General features: G+C 32.0%; 1 protein-coding gene across 1 annotated transcript in view; it reads right to left on the bottom strand.

Moving 5' to 3' along the window:
- Dp1 (satellite-binding protein 1 Dp1) overlaps window positions 1-20,818 on the bottom strand; it is a 53,727-nt gene that overhangs the window by 25,086 nt on the left and 7,823 nt on the right. Inside the window, exons 3-12 of the mRNA XM_089242795.1 lie at window positions 16,168-16,430; window positions 15,410-15,634; window positions 15,054-15,260; window positions 14,586-14,801; window positions 13,173-13,379; window positions 12,158-12,265; window positions 10,403-10,586; window positions 8,279-8,415; window positions 7,842-7,946; window positions 2,619-2,819 (exon numbers count right to left, since the gene is read on the bottom strand). Of these exons, the coding sequence (XP_089098921.1) occupies window positions 2,619-2,819; window positions 7,842-7,946; window positions 8,279-8,415; window positions 10,403-10,586; window positions 12,158-12,265; window positions 13,173-13,379; window positions 14,586-14,801; window positions 15,054-15,260; window positions 15,410-15,634; window positions 16,168-16,398 (1,821 nt within the window). The 5' untranslated portion in view covers window positions 16,399-16,430. The remainder of the gene's footprint in view (window positions 1-2,618; window positions 2,820-7,841; window positions 7,947-8,278; window positions 8,416-10,402; window positions 10,587-12,157; window positions 12,266-13,172; window positions 13,380-14,585; window positions 14,802-15,053; window positions 15,261-15,409; window positions 15,635-16,167; window positions 16,431-20,818) is intronic.

Below are 20,818 nucleotides of genomic sequence, written 5' to 3'. Positions count from 1 at the left end.
GCGCTAGGTATTTCGATAAACCTCCACCCCCCTGAACTTCAAGTTACCCATCTGCCTATTTGAGCTTTCAAAAAATGCTTAATTAAAGCTGTGGAGTTTTTTCGATCCACTTTTTACAGGCTCATAATTAATTTTAAAATATCCTAACCTACATGAATTCATGAAAATAAATATCAAAAGACAATACGGAGACATTAATTTTCATGCTTGAGAAGATATAAATAAAAAGTTTAAATCAATGTTATTGCATGGATATCCAAATCAAAAGTAGGTTTCACTTCATATTTAATCTCCTGGGCTTCGTATATCTCTAAGCGAACTCAATATTTCAAAAAATCGAGGATTAAATACAACTTTTAAAATTATTGATGGGGCAGAAAACCCCACCAAATTTCCGCATTTCTACAGCAAAATCGGCAATTTTAACACTGATTTCTATGGGAATCATCCTTTGCCTGACCCTCAAACTGATGCTGATGTCTATTCAAAAAGCCTCATTACTGGGAGGATTGAGAAAGTGGCAAACCATTATAAAGGCATAAACTATCATACATATACTAACAGGATTAAAGAAGTGACAAACCATTGTAAAGGCATATACACGTCTTATACGCATTGCTAGGGAACCACGGTAACCAAAGTAAACATTCGGAAAGTGATTGTTGAGGCCCAAAAACCATTGTTGCCCGACAGTTTTTTGCCCATTTGGGGCACTTGCCCTGCTCTGACGAAATTTTAAAGTAGCCTATCGTTCAAGTCGGGTCCCGTTTGGTATATATGCAAAATTTGGCGACGATCGATCTAAAATTGTAGATTTGTATAGAGAACATATATACACAGACAGAAAATCAATTTTATATATATAGATTAACAATGTCAATTAAAATTTCATAACGACATTTCATAATTGTAGATTATTTTCTTTTACACACATTTATGTTTTTTAAATATGCCTGATGAAAAAATGAAACAGAATTAAGGAATGAACGATTTCCTTTTTCTGCAATGCCCACAAGATTAAAGCCTTTACTGTTTCTTTTGCGACATAATTAGTCAAAGATATAGTTTGTTTCACTGCATCAGTATTCTTTACAGTTGGCTTGTACTCATGTAAGCACTAGAACCAAGAAGTTTAGCAATCAGAGGTTGTTCATTGAACTCCGATTGTATATGCTTGGCATTGTTCTGAATAACTTACCTGCCCATGTTGAGCAAGTTGAGAGTTTTGCTGCAAAGCTGACACCATGCTTTATATGGGTCATTTTTGACTGCTTTGATCCAATCAGCCTACTGAAGATTCAGGTTTTTATCCGCCCACACAAAATTGAAAATAATTTTCTTACAAATCATTTGTTTTCAAATAAAAATACCACGTGGAAATCAATATACACATATGTCATCCACCATTGCTAACTGAAGTTAACTTACAAAATTATTGGAATTCCACCAGGGAAATTCTTCTCTTTATTTTTTTTATCAATCGTGTTTTTTGATCAGACGACAATCGTGACGATTTTCCAGGTCGTCTGAAATTTCCAGGTTATAGAACAAAAATGGGCTACTTTCCCAGACTTCTCTTAGTAAAAATCTTTTTCCTGGACCAACATCTGTACTTCCACTTATTTAATTACAGTGAAACCTTGCTAAAATGACACTTTTATATCATTAGTTATAATTTAATTCAGCATCATATTCATTCACTTTTAGTATCACATTCTAGTTCTTTTACACTGCTGTCACTTTTACATTTATGCTTCTGAAACCAGTTTTTTCTTAACAATGGAAATATGATTTTCTATTATGAGTTCATAAATGTGGTTTTGAAAATTATACAAATAGTTTTTATTTAACATTTGTTGTCATTTTTTTGCCTTTAAATAGTCGTTTTATCTTAGGTAAAAATGAAAATGCATTTCTTTGTGATATTACCAAATTGGCAACAAACCTAGCAAAGTTTGGCAACATCATGGCACCAAGCAATAAGGCTGGATAGTCCAAGATTCTGATTTATAATTTTGGATAAAGAAACTTATAACTGAAATTCTGGCCAAAATATGTAAGTTAAAAGTTTGACTGGAAATAGCATGAAAAAATTCATTCCAAAATTCATGTAAAATTATATTTGTATAGTACATGGAACTTATACCCATTATCTAGCGAGTTGTAACATCAAAAGTTGATGGAGACTTGAGTTATCGTCAAAATTGTTTCTTTTTTGTAACACTATATACCTTGAGACAGCACAGGTTCTACCCACAAGACGTTCCCAATTAAAAAGCGTGCACATAGTTTTAGATTGAAGAATTATATAGTTCTGTATAAAAAAAAGATATTGAAAATAATTCTATTCCGTTGATTTTCGATTGTGCAAGGAAAAACCAGGACAAACAGGTATTCCAATATTCCTTTTTTGGGGCAATGAATTGGGTAGTGGAAAAATGGAACATCTGGCCACCCTATGTACAAGCAACATAACTTTGATATGTTATTTCTTTCATATTTTATCGAGTGCCAAAGTTTTAAAAATTTTATACACCATGTGTAATTGAAATGTGATTAAAGTACAATTCAGAAACTACTCCATAACATCAATACTATATTAAAAAAATGTATATCACCTTCTTTATATTGGCACCACCTTTGCCAATTATAAACCTGAGATGCTTCTTTGGAATAGGAACTTCAACAATATAATTAACAATTTTCAGTTTGTTATAGAACTCCATCAGGTACTTTCCACAGGCACTCACATCCTGCTTTGGACCTCTTAATACCACTTTGTCACTACGAAGACCAGCTTCTGGAAATGCTATGTTCACCTGGATAAGAAAAAGTCATGTTTTTTTTGAGAGACCAAAGATGACTAGAAAAAAAAATTAAGATTGATCAGACCCTCTAATAATGAAGCAAAGCAATTTGAAAAAATTTTTCTCTGACAATTTATAAAACAAATATTTAAAGGCTGCTTTTTATTAACTTTTTTTGTGTATGTTACAATAAATATGATAAACTGGTTATTATGCATCCTTACCAATCGCCTTGGTAAACTTGACAAATTTATCACTTACTGATATTGAAGAATTGTATAGTTCTGTCTACATAATACCAAAGCATTGTTGGTACGATTGATAAATACTTGAAATTTGTCATCTTTATCTGATTATGCATAATACCCTAGTGTAATTGGTGAATCTGATAAATAAGAAAAAAATATTCTGAATGAGTCCAGCATGCCCAAAAGCAGAATGTTTTGCATTGTTCTACAACAACTTGACTGGAGATGTTCTGAGAAAATTCCTATAATGTGTTTTCCACATTTTTCTTGAAATTTTTCCGCATTGTCCTGAAGTAGACACTGATTGCTGCTGCGTAAATCACAGATTTCAGCATACTCTGCTTTAGGGCTAGCATGTGCTGAACCCCAATATAATGCAACACATGTATGAATTTACCATGTATATTATATATTACTATTTATTATGTTTACTAATGATACAATATTTAGGTATTATGCATAATTGCTGGTAAAAATGATAGATTTAGGAAAATTTATCAAACTTAAACCAAAATACTTAAGTAATTTATTATTAAGCAATGGCAATTATGCATATTAACCAGTTATGTAAAATAACCAGATTGATCACATTTACTATAACATACTACTACTAAACCACACATGCACTTTATCCATATTCCTCTGCAAAACTTCTAATGAATTGGTACATGTTGGAATGTGCGTGTTGTGAACCTATCGTGAAGCTTGTGTGTAATGCTTGTTATGTTTAGTGCTGCCATCAATTTCTCTAACTACGCGTGGAGTGTAATGATTGAATACTTGTATCCTTATAGGTCTGTTGCTCTCTGTGGTGACACTTTAACAGGGAGAGCGGCTCGCATTGCACCTTGAAGTTGGGAACCACAGAAAACCAACTTCAGCCAATCACCATGGCGACGGTGGGGGGTTCAAACCTGGGTCTTCATAAATGAGAGTGTCACTATGACTACTTGACCACCATAGCTAATATATATATATTACAAATTCGATCTGCACATACCCACAGCGAGTTGCATTTTTAAGTTTACTCTTAAAATATCTTGTAGGATTGATCTCAAAGATACCATAACTTGTCATGGCACCACCTGTCTCAGTTGGTGCCATGACCACAGATAAAACAATCATTCGTAATTTGAAATCATTAACATACTACTGATTTAAATAATCACTATCCCAGACTCTCTTTGCAAGTTTATATTTTCATCTCCTAGATTGACGTCTACATTAAATTCTCCAACTACTGTGAAATTTACTGATCATACAGCCATTTCTTGCTATCTTCTAACCATAGTTTTAATTCATGTTCAAATGACCCGGGTAAGGCATTTGATGATTTTATTCTACCCCTGGAAACATTTGTTAATAATCATTCCCGTTGTCACTTGGTCAATTCGCATAGGATTCTTAATAAATGGTTTACAAAAAATCTTCACGTACTGATTAAAATCAAGCAAAAGCTGTGTTAAATAAACAAAAATATCCATTTGATAATTTGATCTCATTTGCATACAAAAGTACAGTTTCTCATGTTAAATTAAAAAATTGCCAAACAAAATTATTATTCTCAGCAATTTAACAGATGCAATAAACCCAGATAAGAAAAGGAAATTTATCAATAAATTATCGGGTACTAAAGATAAACATGGAAATTGCTTTCTGAAAAATAAACCTCTCTACTAGCTAATAATTTTAATTCACATTTCATAAATACATCTCATTCTAATTGTGTTATCCCTTTTGATTTCAAGTTCTTTCCCGTAATCCAAATTCCATTTTTTCCCTTCCTACTTAACCCTCACGAAATCCTTCAAATTATTTGAAAATTACCTACTTCTGTTTCCTCTGGTATTCTAAACTCTATTTTAAAAATTCTCCCTTTTTGCACAGTCTTCACAATGTCTACTCTTATCAATTCTTGTATTTCAGGTGGTGTTTTCCTGGATAGTTTGAAAATTGCATCAGTTATTCCAATTTATAAATCCGGTGATTAACGACCTCAATAACTACAGACCTATTTCAATCATTAATTCTGTTTTCAAGCTGTTTGAAAACCATAATAAAATCTCGACTTTTCTCTTTTCCACTTAATCTTTTTCTTTCCCAAACATGGATTTCTAGCTAACAAAAACATAGAATCTACTCTTCTAGATTTTACTTCAACTGTCTAATTGATAGTTGATCCTATGTTGATAAATCTTACAAAACAGTTGCTATTTTCCTAGATATTAGAAAGCTTTTGATAGCGTCTCCGATGAAATCTTGATTGAAAAACTTAGTTTCTGTGGTATAAGGTGTGTTCCTTTTAAACTTTTACGATCTTACCTTCGTAGTAGATACCAATTTGTTAAATTTGGTGATAAATACAGCAATATTATGAAAACTATCAATGCCGCCCCCTCATGGCCCTTTATTATTCCTCATTTTCATTAATGACTTTAGTAACATTAACATTGTTGGTAACATAACATTTGCTGATACAATCATTATATATAGTGCTAAAGACAACCAAACTTTGACTAACACAATTAATCAAGACTTAATTAAAGTGTGCAACTGGTTTTTAGCTAATAAATTAACTATTAATGTATCAAACTAAATTTATCTATTTTTTCATTAACCCGCTACATAATGTTTTCCCTGACTAACTGCTCTCTTAACGATTGTCATTGTAATCCTCTTGAACAAGTACGTTCTATCAAATATCTTGGTGTTTATGTTGACTCTAAACCTCAAGTGGAATATTTTGGTATCACAAAACTTCACAGCAAACTTCATTTGTTGAACAAATTTTGTTACCTCAAATTTCGTCAATTCCTCTTACTTTTGTATATACTACTAATTTTTTCACACTCACAACTACTCTATGGTTTATCCACCTGAGACAGTGACTATGTTACTAACTTATATCCTTTGATCACTTTACACTAAATAATTAGACTGATAACTAATGATTATTTTGTACTCCCCCACTACAACTTTTCCATTGTTTAAATATATTACCACTTTGACATCTCTATTTCTTCAAATCAATAGTTATTTTATTTAAAAAAACATTCTTTACCTCAAAACACCTTTTGTTCTTCTGCAAGAATTAACTCCACCTACTTACTCCCTAGAATCTAAAATGATTGGTAAGAAACATTTTTCATACCTTGTCTCTAAATTCTATAACTCTCTGCCTAATCAACTCCTTAACAATACTTTATTATTAGCCTTAAAAAAATTAAAATGCTACCTGCTTTCAATAATATTGAAGAGTTTTTTTAGGATAAATTTCCCACCTATAACTTCCTTCTTTTACCTTGTTACATTTGGACCTACTTTACATTTTATAAATTAACTTTCTTTTTTTTCCTACAATCGAAATATTACCACATGCCTCCAGTCACCATGAATAAACTTTCCCCCGACTTCTTATCGGTCGTAGGTCCTCTGCTGTACCTCTACTACGATTTCAGGACGAAATAACTGGGTTCTAGACTCCCAAAAGAAGAAAAACACTTTATTTCATTTATTATCCAACACCTCCAATGAAACCATCCTGTCTCTTTGGTACAAACTTTTACACTCCCCTCTCTTTTTCGAATGTCTTCAATTGTTTTCTTTCTCTCGCGACTCCTGTTTTCTCCCAGGCCTTCTTTCCACTCTTTTCTCCTGAACCTTACACCATGACCTATCAAGTTATATTGTATTTAGTTTTTTTTTACTTTCTGTTCTCACACACATTGTGTTAATTTATCTATTTATTTATATGCTTACATGATTCATACCACATTGTAATTTGTGATTGACAGTAAGGGCCATTTGGCTCCTTGATAATATTTTTTCCCTCCCCTTTCTCTGTATTCCACATTTCTCACTAATAGAGTATTGCAATATATTGTAAACTTTGGAAATTGTTTCATGCTTTCTCCACGATAAAAATCCATAATAACTGTCGTTATTTTTTATTTCAGTTCACTACAAACAGAGGAATCTGCCATTTTGGACTTCCTGAATCCCATTAGAAGGATAAAAATAATTTCTTGTGACCACAATAGGATAATAAAAACTATTTTGCACAAGAATGGTGTTACAATGAATAGCTGATTTTAAGCACTCTGAGACTTAATTTAAAATTTTAAGTATAAAAAGAAAAAACAACAAAGACCTATGGTATCCTAGTTGGTGAGAAAAAGTAATTTAAATTTATAGTATTAAAGTTAAAAAACATTACAGTAAAAAAAAATTGGGCCACTACAATATCTGTTCTGGGCTGCATGAGCTAAAAAGAAGAGCGAGAAAACCACTCTTTAAACTTTGTATTTCACTTAACTCTAAGGACCAAGCTTAATTGATTATGCGATTGAAATGCTTACCATTTATTTTTCAAAAATTTCTTGGTCTAGGGTTATGGGGAAAGTTATAGAATAACTTCAATGAATATGGCAGGGGGTTGTTTGTTGATCAAAAAAATATCACTCCTTATATCTATCATAAATTTAAATTTCAGAAATGTAGTTTGCATCTCTGTGTACAGAATCATCTGATGTGTCTGCTTCCAACACCCCACGAAAGAATTTTTGTTCCTTCCCCTACAGTCTTATAATATCCATGAGAATATTTTCAACATCTAACAAGAATATTCCAGAACCATTTTAATTTGTTTTTCCAAGTAAATCTTGGCATAGGAAATAAGGAAATATAAGCAGCTCTGGGAATTGTAATTTCTTTTATCTATGAAACATATTTAGAGATTACAGATCTAATTTTTACAAAGGAATCAAATTTTTGCAACTGAACATACCTGATTGAAACGTTCTCTTATCTTACTAATATTGTCTCCCTTGGCACCAATAATATTACGATGGAAGCGCTGTTCGATAGTTAATTCTTTGCTGACTTCATTTTCCTGAGATAAAAATATTTCTTTATTTTAAAAAAAAACAGATACATGTAAAAAGGCAATCAGAACAAAAATCTCTCAACTGCTAAAATTAAAAATGATCAAATTTTATAAAGCCCTATAAATTTTGTAAACGTAAAACTAATATTTTTAATATAATTATCGGTTTATATAGGTTTCATTGTATAACTTAGTTTTTCCTGAAGGAACAAATTATTGTTGCATAGATATATTTTGGCAGAAAATGTTATTGCAATATATGTACATAAAAAAGCCTAATTCTGTAAGAAATTATTTTCATTTCTTATACAAAGGTGAAAAAAGTTTCAAATACTTACAATTTTTTCAGCTATTTCAAGAAGTTCTTTTTTTGCTTTTGCAACACCCTCGTGGCTTCCCTCAATACGAATACAAGCATTCTCATTATCAGTTGGAATCTGGATTTGAACATCTGTTTCTTGTTTTATCCTCTTGACTGGAAATTAAACAAATTAGAAATTAATTGAATGGGGAAAATCAATTGCTTGTCAAACATTAAATCAAATTAAACATCCATTCTCAGTTTAAGATTCACCCATCCAGAGAGCTCATCCATTACAATTTTCCAAAGTTTGCTTAAGAATTGAAATAATTCTCAGTGTTACTCGTTGACTTTTAATCAAACCTTTTTGGAACAGAATCCTGGTTTTAAATTGATAAAGGTAATTTTTTCTCGTTATACTTTTTACCTCAATGAGGGAGATTAAACAGTAGGCTTTATAGTTTATAGCAGATTCTGGACATTTTTTCTTCCATGTCTTGTTAGGAAATTTGCGGGATAACAGCATATTCTGTGGGGGACTACTTGCAATAATTATATGCTCTTTTGTTGGTCATCTTGATGCAATATCTTTCTGAAGTGAAAATAGTACCTCTATGTCACAAAATATTGACAAGAAATTATATACATGGTAGATCCTCTATCTAAAACTCCATATTTAAAATAGTGAATCAATATATTTTAACCTGTCTCAAAGCCTTTTCTTTGAAAAACTATCCCAAATGTCTAATCGACAATTGATAATCAAATAAAGCAATGGAGTCATGACAGGTCCAAAATTTAACATATTTCACATGAATATTTCTAGTTGTAAATTCTATCATGAAAAGTTCTTAATTTCTTGCAGTATCCTTTGAACAATAACACTACTAAGAAAAATAATAATGTTCTTAAATTTTTTAATGGTTTTAGGGTATATTGTTACTGCTGATTCCGAATCTGGCATTGGTTTTGTCAGATTGGCTCTAGTTTGAGATAATGTGAAAATTAAATTTCATTAGCAGCATACACAAATCACATTGAGAGTATGCATTTTCAAAAACTAGAGCCAATCTGACAAAACCAATGCCAGATTCAAAATCAGCGCCCAAAAATCATCCTAAAATCACTGAAATATCTTAGAACAAAATCAGTCTTATGCAGTATAAGAGAAAAAATATGTTAATAGAACTATGATTTTAACACATTGTACGCAAGTTTTTAAGGAAAGCTCACTCATCACACCCATCTTATACAAGTATAAAAACAAGTCATGACCAGTGAGCAATGTGTTAAAAAAAAAACAAAGGAGAAAGAAATTATCTTTTTTGTTGATACAATATGGAAATCTGGCTGTGTGAAGATATACTGATGTTTGTGGAAAAGAAAATTCATCTCTGCTCTCACTGGGACAAACCCCAGTCTCGTATATTACCTGATGAGTGCTCTACCATTAAGGTGAAAGAAGATTCCCCACCAGAGTGGAATGGCTCAGTGCAATGGATGGTGGTAACGTTCCACTAATAGCTCACAAATGGTATCAAGGTCAGCAGATGGCAACACATTTGTAGAGAAAGACATACTCTGTCACTTAATACTATAAGAGAGACCCAAAAACCAGACGTGCCTCCACATTAATATTCCTAGGGAACTTCTAACATATAGGAGTCGTGCATTATATGAGACACCGGGTATCAAGTTCCCGTGAGGACAGATTTCCTTCCCTAAAAATCAGTATCATACAGCCAGTTTTCCTCATGTATTGTAAAAGCAGAAAATTTAATCTTCTAGGAGGAAATGAATCTTAAAATGTATGTGGTGAAACATGGTACTTCAGCATTCTCAATCAAAATTCATTCGTAAGTACTGTAGATATAAACAGATCATAATTTTTCTTTTCCCCCCTTAAAACTCTAAATCTTAGAAGAAAAACATTGCTCCCGGAGAAATATCAATAAAAACAATTCCACCCTGTTTGTACCACAATTAAAATTGCATCATGAAGCATAATTCATTGAACAATACATATAAGAGAACTAGACAATAAAGTATGCATCTTGAAAAATAAATATTTCTATATGAAATATGTTTCATAGAAATATTCACTTACTTTGTTTTATTCAATGTAAATGATATTCATAAAAAAAATTATAGTGCAACTTACTGTTAGCTCCACTTTTTCCAATTATGTGAGGATGGCAACTTGGATTAACTTGAATTTCCTCAAAGGTCAAACGATCCAGCAAATCCTGAATGGTCTGCTTCAGAGTCTTCGAAACCTTCATTGCCTCTGCAGGAGGTCCTTCCACTTTTATTTTATCTTGACCATCAGCAAATTCAACATGCACCTGGAAATACCAAATAACTTATAAAGCACTTGGTTTTTTTTTTAAATTATACATAATTTTTTTAAATCATTAATGGGGGAAATTGTCATTGAAAGCAAAAAGTATCTTCAACATCTTGTTGAAGATGCATTGCAAATCCCTCATAAAAAGATACCCATTACACAATACTTTCACTATAAATGAAATAATCTTTTTTTGAGAAACACAAAAACCTCAGCAGCAAAACTTTATTTCTTGTATAAACTGAAAATGTATGTTACGGTCCATGTCTGAAGGCAAGCGCTTTCACAAAATGAGGTGTCCCAGATGTGAACAATTTACCAAGTGGCTGGTCACTTTATGAAGGTATTAAACTTCAGACTAAATTGTAACATACAGGGGTCAGTGAGTAAAGTTCCCCCTTTAGAGTGCTGTGAAATACATTCTACTCCAAACGAGATAAAATTTTAACTACAAATATTTCAAATTATACACATGCCCATAGAATTCTATGTTATAACTGTAGCTTCTATTCCCCCCAGGACCATTCCATCGCCAACTTTGGGAAACACTGAAGTAGACCATACATCATTTTCACAGGACATGAGCATTCTCTGTTCTTGTAAAATATTGTTTAGCTGTCCTGATGATGGTAAAAAGAAAACACAGAAATTTCTTTTCTGTTGTGCAAATCTTTCCTTTTTTTATGGAGATAGAAGAGACTGATAACAAAGGATTTGTGATAGTATTAAAACCCATTATAACTATGAATCTTGTCAATCAGGCGGAAACTATGATTGAGGAGGGTTGGGCAGTTCACACACTTAATCTCAGCCACCTCGTTGGGCGTTTTGCCTGTTGTGGCATTGTATTTGTTTTTAACAAATGAAAAAACAAATCTATAAATAGGTTGGTTCTGGAGGTATACATATAAATATTGAATGTGCTTACACGTATAAATGTTTAATATGTAGTACTAAAACTGCTCAATACATCCATCTCCCCTTCGTTTTGAAAAATGAGCTCTTATCATACAGGATAGTTTTATGTTCTCGATATTTTGACAGACTCACTATGTTGAGCTGCGGAAAATACGGTTTTGTGATTAGAAAATATTGTTCAAACTGAGAGGAACATATTGAGCAGTTTTAGTGCTGTATATTAAACATTTATATGTGTACGCATATTCAATATTTATGATTCCTCAGTGCCACCTATTGACAGATTTTTGTATTATTTTCTTATTTAATAAATAGCAAAAGAATCATTTGAACTATCTATAGTTTAAACTTTGTCTCATTTGGAACAGTAGAATACATGCTAGAGCTCTCTGAAGTGGGGTAACATTTTTTGCTAACCCTGAACATAAATACACTCAACTTTCTTTACAACAATTAAAATCTGGAACAAAAAATAGAAAATATAATTTGTGACAGGTTAAAAAAAAAGAAAAGAATTTTATTAACTGATGAATATTAGAAACAAAATCTTGAAATATATATGAAGTACAATAGCTATAGAAAAATCTTGTCAAATCCAAATTATCTTTTGATGAACTGAAATTTTAAACTTTACTGAACAAAAATGCTCACCTCTTTGTAATTCTGCATGATTTGCTGGATATTGGCACCTTTTTTCCCTATGATATATTTATGAAGCCAGCTTGGAGCATCGACGTGATCAGTTTTCACACTACTAGCCTATTTATGATAATGTTTTTCATGAATAAAAAGACCAGACAAATACAAGATTTACAACAGAATTCGTAACATTTGAAAATATTTCCAGAGCAAATATTTAATGTTAAAAACTTTGTTTCACTACTTCTTTCAAGCATAAAAAAATAAAGAACTTCTGATGCAAGTTCAGCGAATTATGCACTAAAACTTCATTAAGTTGTCACTCGCATTACCAAGAAATTATGACGACTTGAGCAAAGTACCACTATTTTCAATGTGTAATATTGTGAAAATTGTATATATATAATATTATAAAGTAATATACAATTTATTAAAAATATAAATTAAATTTATATTAAAAAAAATTATAGATTACAAAAGAAAAACTAAATTTTTACTTTTTTTAAGCTTTTACTTTTTTTAAGCGTTTACTATTTTACGTAATACTGGTACACTTATCAGTAACTTGTGATACAAACACAAGGTCAAATTTCGACTTGAGGTGGTCGTGGGCAGGGTAAAGCAAACATTAGAAGGCCTCAACTAGGGAAAAAGTGTTTTGTTTTTCACAAAGATATTTTATTCAAATTTGAAGTCCTAAATTGGTGAGGGCTCACAAAAAAAAAATTACATTCAGTTCAAACAGACCCTAAAAATTTTAGAATTTTGGTTGTTTTAAATCAACAAATGGCACTTCCTCTGTGTAGCTTTCGTTACTTCAGCCAAGCAAATTTTTGCAAATGCTCCCAGTATCGTCTGATGACTTAAAATATTTCTATGTCAATAAGACTAAAAAATAGAATTTTTTTTGTTAAAGAGGTTGAAAGGTTTTTTTTTTACAGTGGTGGATTCTATTTTTATGAATGCCAACAATGTGTATATTTTCATGTTTTTTCTTTAATTAATGCACAATTTTTTTCAAACATACCTTTTCATAAACAAGCGTTAGGGCAGGACCCAGTTTATCCTGTTCACCTCGAAGTGTAATGGTGTCAGAATCTTTATCAAGTGGTGGCACCTCTACAGAAACACCAGTTTCTTCAAGAATTTCTTGGATAGTCTGACCGCGAGTTCCAATGATGAATTTATGCTGGTATTTAGGCACTTCTACAGAAACTACTTGGGTGTTCTTAAGCTGAAAATGTTTAAAGCATTGAATTACAAAAAAAATAATTGAAATCTGATTTCCTTACTGACTGAGCAAATTGATAAAAAAAAGTTTTTATAAATTGTGAATAGATTCCAGTGAAAATTACAGTAACCTATCATTTGGCTATATTGTAGATATTGCGAGCCAAAGAGAAAAAGCATGATACAACAGATGACTATCTTGGTTCTAATGTTGGATAAAATTGACAAAAAAGATTGTAACAAAAGTCATGAAGCATATAAACTGCAGGGGGGGGGGGGGATTCCAACTGATCATGACATTAAGATAACTTCTGCACTAATGTTATTTTTAGATATAAAAATATGAAAAATCACTCATCCATCAAAGTGATTGCAAACAATAATGAAATTCAGAAACTGTCCGTGCAAAAATATGAATCACATTCAACCATATGTGTGACAATCACCCAAATTTAAAAAAAAACCTTATGGGGAGTACAATAAACTGATATTAACAATAATAATATGGCTATAATTTGAGGATGAATGACTTCCCAATTTTAATTTTTGTTGAAAATGTTTTTGGCTACACTCAAAATGCAAATGATGTCCAATAATAGAGATTTGGTTTTTTAAACTGTTATCAATCTATTTTTTAATGTTCCAAGTAAAAAACAATGATCGAAGCTGTCATTCTTTACTGTTTTTAGAGGCAAAAATACTTAAAATCTAGTTGAAACCGTATTATAATTTTTATGTAAGTTTGAAAAGCCACATGCTGGGCTGCATTAATATAAAGTCTGGTCCACATTCAGCTCTTTGGTCAGATACTACTCCACTGGACACAACAGTGTTACAATCAGTGAATATAGAAGGTAGGATATTCCATGTTATATATGTGGATATTCCACAGCTTGCTTATACCGAAATCAATTTATTGTGAGGAAAGGGGCATCTACGATACCTTTATTGAAAAACTGCATTGATGGGAATAAAATATCTTGTGGCCTGCGTAGGAAAATATTTCAAAAATCTTACAGCTCTCAGAAAACAATTTCAAGGAATTTATGCCCATGTTACTTTTCTCACAGAAATAAAAAATAACTAGGTTTGGAGCATTATGTATATTCAAAAGGATAAGTTCAAGAATGTAACCTTCATTTCATTTCTATATTGTTTTTGTCAAATAAGCAAGATGTTTTATAAAGTTATGTATATATTTTCAGCTTACCTTATCTTCATAAATTTGAAGAACTCTTTGTTTGGCGAGGGCAACAGCTTCTTTTTCACCGGCTATTGTAAGTTCAGGTTTATCCACAGAAGGAGGGGGAACATTGATTCTCGCACCAGTTTCCGCAATTATTTGATTCAAAACTTCAGAAAAAGGTCCGACAATAAATGGATGAAAATGTTTCGGAATATTCAAGCGTTCAAAAGCTAGTTTAGCCTAAAAAAAAAAAAAGTTCGAAATGACTATGGTTACTGATCAATTTAATAACATTTCAATTACAGTGGTTCTTAACATTCAACAAACATTTTCCAACAAATGGCTCTACCTCGGGCTGAGATAGTAGCAGTAGTAATAAGTAGTTAATTGATATTGGTAATAATTTTGCAACTGCTATACCTTCTACTAAGTATAGAGAAATTATTACAATAGAATATTATCATACTCTAAATGAAAAAATTAATTTCTCACTTGTTCATCGGAAATAAGTTGAATTTCATGTTTAGCTTTGTCGATGCCCTCTTTTGTGCCAGCAATTTTAATCATGTCCGAATTTTCTTCTGGGCGCGGTACAGTGATCTTGGTGGCAGTGCTAAGTTCTAGTTCTTGTAATTTCTTTCCAGCTTTACCAAAAATATAACGATGGTGTTCTTTTGGTATAGGAATCGTGATAGTAGCCTGGACAAGTATATTTACGTACACATTTAATTTGATGTAAATCAATGGTAAAATCAAAATATAAATTCTGTTAACCACGTAATGCTATAGGCTTAATAGACACAAGTTCATGAATAATATACATCACAGCTGTAAAATAAGAGACATACCTGTGTCTGCAATTCCTTTACAATCAAGCGACGAGCTCTAAGCACTGCCTCCTCCTTTCCAGTGACCAAAATCGTGAGGCTCTGATCCTTAGATGAACTGATTTCTATATGAGCACCTGTTTTACTCATGATATCTGCACATATTTTAGCCTGTTCACCTTGCTCACCAAAACGTTGACTGTTCATGTCACGAAATTTACGTTCTTCAACCGGAACATGGAAAACCTGTTCAATAAACAAATTTCGGTATTCACATTTTAAACTCTTGAAGAATTCAACAGAATATTTTATTGATAACTCCACGATAAGAAATAATCCTTTATAACAAAAGTAAAGTGCTAGGGTTATGCAATTTATTACCTGTATACTAATGACCCTGTCTGCTTGTGAGCAAGAAGCCAAACAAAACAAACCCTTACAATGACTATCATCAACAAGGTTGCTTCACTTCAAATTCAGTTAGATATCAAATTTTTTTTTGGAGATTTCTTTTTTGCGCAACATCATTTATGCTCTCAACAAGGTAATAGAATTCAGAGAAATCTCCAATCAAAAGCAAAAAATTTTGAAAAAAAAAACACTTCCATATTCACCATAATTCTGTATTTTATGGTAGAAAATCTTAGTAGTAGGCAAGTATGTAATTAAAAATAAATCCATTTTTTCTTCCAACGTAACCAAGAAAAAAGAAAACATATCAAATCTTCCTACAAATTACTGAAGCGATAAAACCAACCTGGTGATAAAACCAGTTGTACCTGGGTTATAACTGATGTTTTCAATTTCATTTTCTGGTTCCATTGTCCCATGTCCGGAGCAGGTGCCTCCAACCTCAATTCATTTTCAGGCAAAGAAGGGAACAGCTCATCATAGCTGTAAGCAGCCTCATAAGATATGTTGTTCTCTTCCAGCATGGTTTCTGTGTGGACAGGCATCATGCTTTGGTCCACAGTGAAGGAATTACTCATCTGAATCGCGTCCAGATTCATTATCGATTACCCGAGCCAAGTCGTACAGTACACTGAAAATGAACAGGACAAATTGCAAAATACACCAGCAATACACATGAATCATTCTATAACTTTCATTAGCACTGCCATAAAAAATTTAGCATTAGAACTAGATGAAGACTGTCACACTTTTAACATAAAACCGGTTTTTTTTTTTTTTGGCTCCTGATAATATGCACGATATAATGAGAGGCTACTGCAATTGATACTATAGGATTGGGCTTGACAAGTGCCAGGTCACCATAGTCAGGGCTGCAACTAGATATTTTTTCACCTGGGACAAGCCGGCATTTTGACGGCCCTTGTAAAAGAAGCAGTTAAAGGGTGAATTCGGCAACCCCTTCTGGTTCAGCGCCCAGGGCACCAGACCCACCTGCTCCCCCCCTAGTAGCAGCCCTTGCCATGGTGACTATAAGATCAGATCACCACCTAAAAAATTTCCATATGTAATGGTTGAATGAGTCTTCCAACATGAAAAACAGGTAGTTTCTGAAAAGTAAAAATACATCATTTAGGACTGCTTTGTCTGGTGCCTACAGTTTTTTTGTTCGATTGGTCAAACCAAGTTATCCCTATTGATCCCAAATTTTGAAAAGATAATTTTTTTGCTGTATTTTTTGAACTGCACAATTAATACACGTGTATTAATTATGAAAATCATTTCATAAAATTTCTACTAAAAAAAATGAAAAATTCAAAACTTGAAAAATATTTGACCAGTTTTCTTCTATATAAATTGGAGTAATAACAATAAAATTGTTTTAATTCCCGGAAACTAAAAAATTTCGTAATCGGCAATAAACTTCATTCCATAAATTCAAGAGACATTTTAAGAGCGAGGGCTGCACTGCTTTTAAAAAAATATTAAGGCCAATTTAAATAACTCATGAATGCTCCATAACTTTAATGAACTCTTAAAATTTATTTTTAATTCCATACTACTGTTTACAGATAATGAATAATTGCATCAATCGAGAGGGCAGCTCAAATTTGTTGATCAAAAAAGAAAACTGAACACCCGAAAAATCAACCCATTGCCAAATAATAACCACGGAAGCATATTTTGAGCACAAAAATATATTATTTTGATAGACTTCATAAAGCTTGCAACAACTTTCTCATTGCAAGTCAGAAATAAAAGATAAGACAAATAACATTCTATAAATGGATAACCCTAAAATAGAATGTTCTGTGACGTACATAACAATTTTTGGTACAATCAATGCTGTTATGGCAAAGCAATCTCGGAAAGAAAAGAAGAAAACTCTTGCATGTAGAAAACATTATCATGGGAATTTTTGCAGCAGAACATTTTCTGTCAACTGAGGACTTGTTGCAGAATAAAGCTAAAGATTCTACTTTGGGATGGATATGAATTTTTCTACTGGTTTTCTCCTCTACTTGCTTACACAAAAGATGTAGAATGCTTTATTTGTATGTGTGGATTTAAAATATAATGCAAAATAAACAAATTTGATGAAGCAATTTCACTGTATTTTGCATGATTTAAGTTGATAAAAAAAACCACTTGAACAAATTTTTTTGGCCACGTAACAACTCGATTCCTTACTCATTCCATACAAAAATTATCACAAATGATTAGTTTGTTGATTTGAATGACAATGAAGATTTAACAAGAATGAGATTAGAAATATAAAGCACACTCGTTTAGGCACAAGGAATCTCGCAGCCCTGTTTATATCTGCAATATTGTGGTAGCATTGGGAGTTCTTTCCCCCCATAGAGGAAGGGGAAATATTTACTCTTATGAGAAATTTTGAGCAGTGCACATAACCCTTTTTCATTGTTTTTTCCTCACTGTGAAGTAAAGGAAACCAGATTTTGCATTTCTCATGTAAATGGGGGTTAGTGTAAGCTAAATTAACTAACATTCACTAAAAAAAATATATTACTCTTGAACAGACAAACTTACATCTGTTATACCAGCAATTTCATTTTTGTAATACAATACAAATTTTACTGTATGAATTTGCAATAAAAACTTATTTCAATAAATTTATTTGATTACAACAAACCAAGTAGGTAATATACTGTTCCCGATATAGAAACTGTGGTCAGAGAGCTACAGCATTTCAATAATAATACAGTAAAACTTCAGATTACAAGTAACTTGGTTTACGAGCGTTTTGCAATACGAGCAGAAGTTCAGAAAGGTTTTACAGATTTTTACTTAATAAACTAGAAATTTCTCACAATATGAGTATTTGAATTCAATTTCAGCAGTAGATATAATTAAGCCTTCCTTATAGATGAGGACTAGTCTTCCTTTTAGATGAGAAGCTTTGCATATTAACACTGTCTGTCCAGTGTTACATGATCACAACTGTCTTAACAAGTTCAAGGGCTAGGCCAAAGCATTCTCTAAGACTGCTTTCATTATTTAATGAAATACCAAATTAACAAATATTGTAATTATATGCATATTAATGTGAAATTTTAGTTTTGTTTCTTGACCAACAGATCACTGCTACGGCAGTGAAAAATGCGGAAGATCAGGAATATGTCATGTGGGCAAAGCGTGTAGTGTGTTGGGAGAGATGGTTTTATTCTGTCATGTTTTTGTTTCTGCATGTTTAGTCATATTTTGCCTTTTGTGCGCAAAATGAAAAATGTGGAAGTACACATGTATTTTCTGTGGAATCAGCTTTTGTTAAAAATCTGATAACAGAAGAGGCAAGAAAGGATGTGCTTGCCTTTCCCTTTGAGATAGTTATACGATTAAGTGTACAGCATAAAGAACAGAAAAAATGATTGTTCTTCCCCTCTTTCTTGTTTTTATTATTTTGAGTTTGGGAGGAGCATTTATCAGAACTCACCCATTCCAGAAAAAAATTCTTGAAAATAGGTGGCAATTTCTAGGTTCTGTGATTTTTGCAATGGCAGTAATAATGCGGATCAGGAAAATTAAAAAAAATTGTTTAAAGGGTTAAGATGTCACTAAGGACAGGAATTGAATTTTTTAAATAAATTTATGAAAAAGTACCTTGGGGATAACCTGAAACTCAGTTAATCAAGGCTTGAATAATTGAGGTGCTACTGTATCTAGCTTTTCCTCGTAGATAGTTTTTTTAATAATTTATAAATAAATCAATAGAGCATAAAACTTCCTATTAAGAAATTACCAACGAATAAGGCAAATACACAAAAAAAATATGTTTGCCTTATTCGTTGGCAACTTCTTAATATTCTTGGACAAAACTGATCTACTCTTCCATAAAACTTCCCGCTTCAGAGCCATATTTCATCCAGAATCACTCTTGCAGGATGAATGAGAATTGAATTACGTTGAGGACCAAATATGATGAAAAATATGGCAAAATTATGATCATGCTCATTGCGATTGTTATTTTCTTCATAATTGAAGTGTCTGGAAGAAAGGCACGTGTTACAATTTTTAAATATTACAGAACATTTTGAGGTTGCAATTACTGTGGAAATCACGTATGCTTTTTCTTATACTTTCCATTTTCCAAAAGTGCAGGTAGTCTCGTGGTAGTTTTGGACACTAAAACCATTGCAGAGGAGTTTGTATTGCCAAATTTTAATCCAACATATGCTAATGAAAAAGCAAAATTTTTGGTTTAAATATGTACATAAGTTTGTTTCCCAGATCCCACTCTTAATAGACTGACTTCAGGATGTTGCAGCCCTAGGCACTATTAATTTTGCCATCCCTTTGCTCTTATATGTATTTTGTTTAATTTTTTTTAAATCATGCTTATCCCCCTACCTCCAGCTCCCAATTTTCAAAATGAAAGCCATGTGTTTATTGTCTCATACAAACATTCATAACGTAAATGAGATGGCGTAAAAATTTAAAACTGTCAGACTTAGGGATGCGAGGTGAGAATATTCTCCTGGATGTAAAAATTAGAGAATTAAGAATATTCATTTTTCTTTTAAATAATTTCAATTTTTTTACTAATTTTGTTTATATTGTGAAATATAAATCAGTTTTCATTGCCTGAAACATTTTCAACAAAATTTTTTTTTTTGGTATAATCGCCCCCAATGACAACTTTTAGTTCTAGAATATTCTCTAGGGCATGAGAGGTTTTAAAAGTTTGGTTATAAAGATTTTAGAAACCTTTTAGAAACCTCCTCAAAAAATTATTTTAAAATTAGATAAATTTTCAGAAATAGGTTCATAATAAAAGAAATTAAACCAAAGTTGGTTGATAAAGGAAGCTATTCTTATATAATAACCTTCATTCTAAGATACAGAACTTGGTTTTCTTCACAATGCACATACACTAAAATTCTTTATCACTTGCATTTCAAACTTTAATATACATACAAACTTTAATTTTCCCATCTTCTTGACGGGAAAAGTGACAAGGACAGAAATATTCTTGAGAATATTCTCTCAAAGGACTAC

The sequence above is a fragment of the Pholcus phalangioides genome, unplaced genomic scaffold (assembly GCF_987345545.1).
Source record: "Pholcus phalangioides strain wild (caught in Gottingen) unplaced genomic scaffold, Ppha-v1.0 ptg000015l_1, whole genome shotgun sequence".
Classification (NCBI taxonomy): Eukaryota; Metazoa; Arthropoda; class Arachnida; order Araneae; family Pholcidae; genus Pholcus; species Pholcus phalangioides.
The sequence above is the reverse complement of the archived record's forward strand: the minus strand, read 5'-3'. Positions and strand labels throughout refer to the sequence as shown.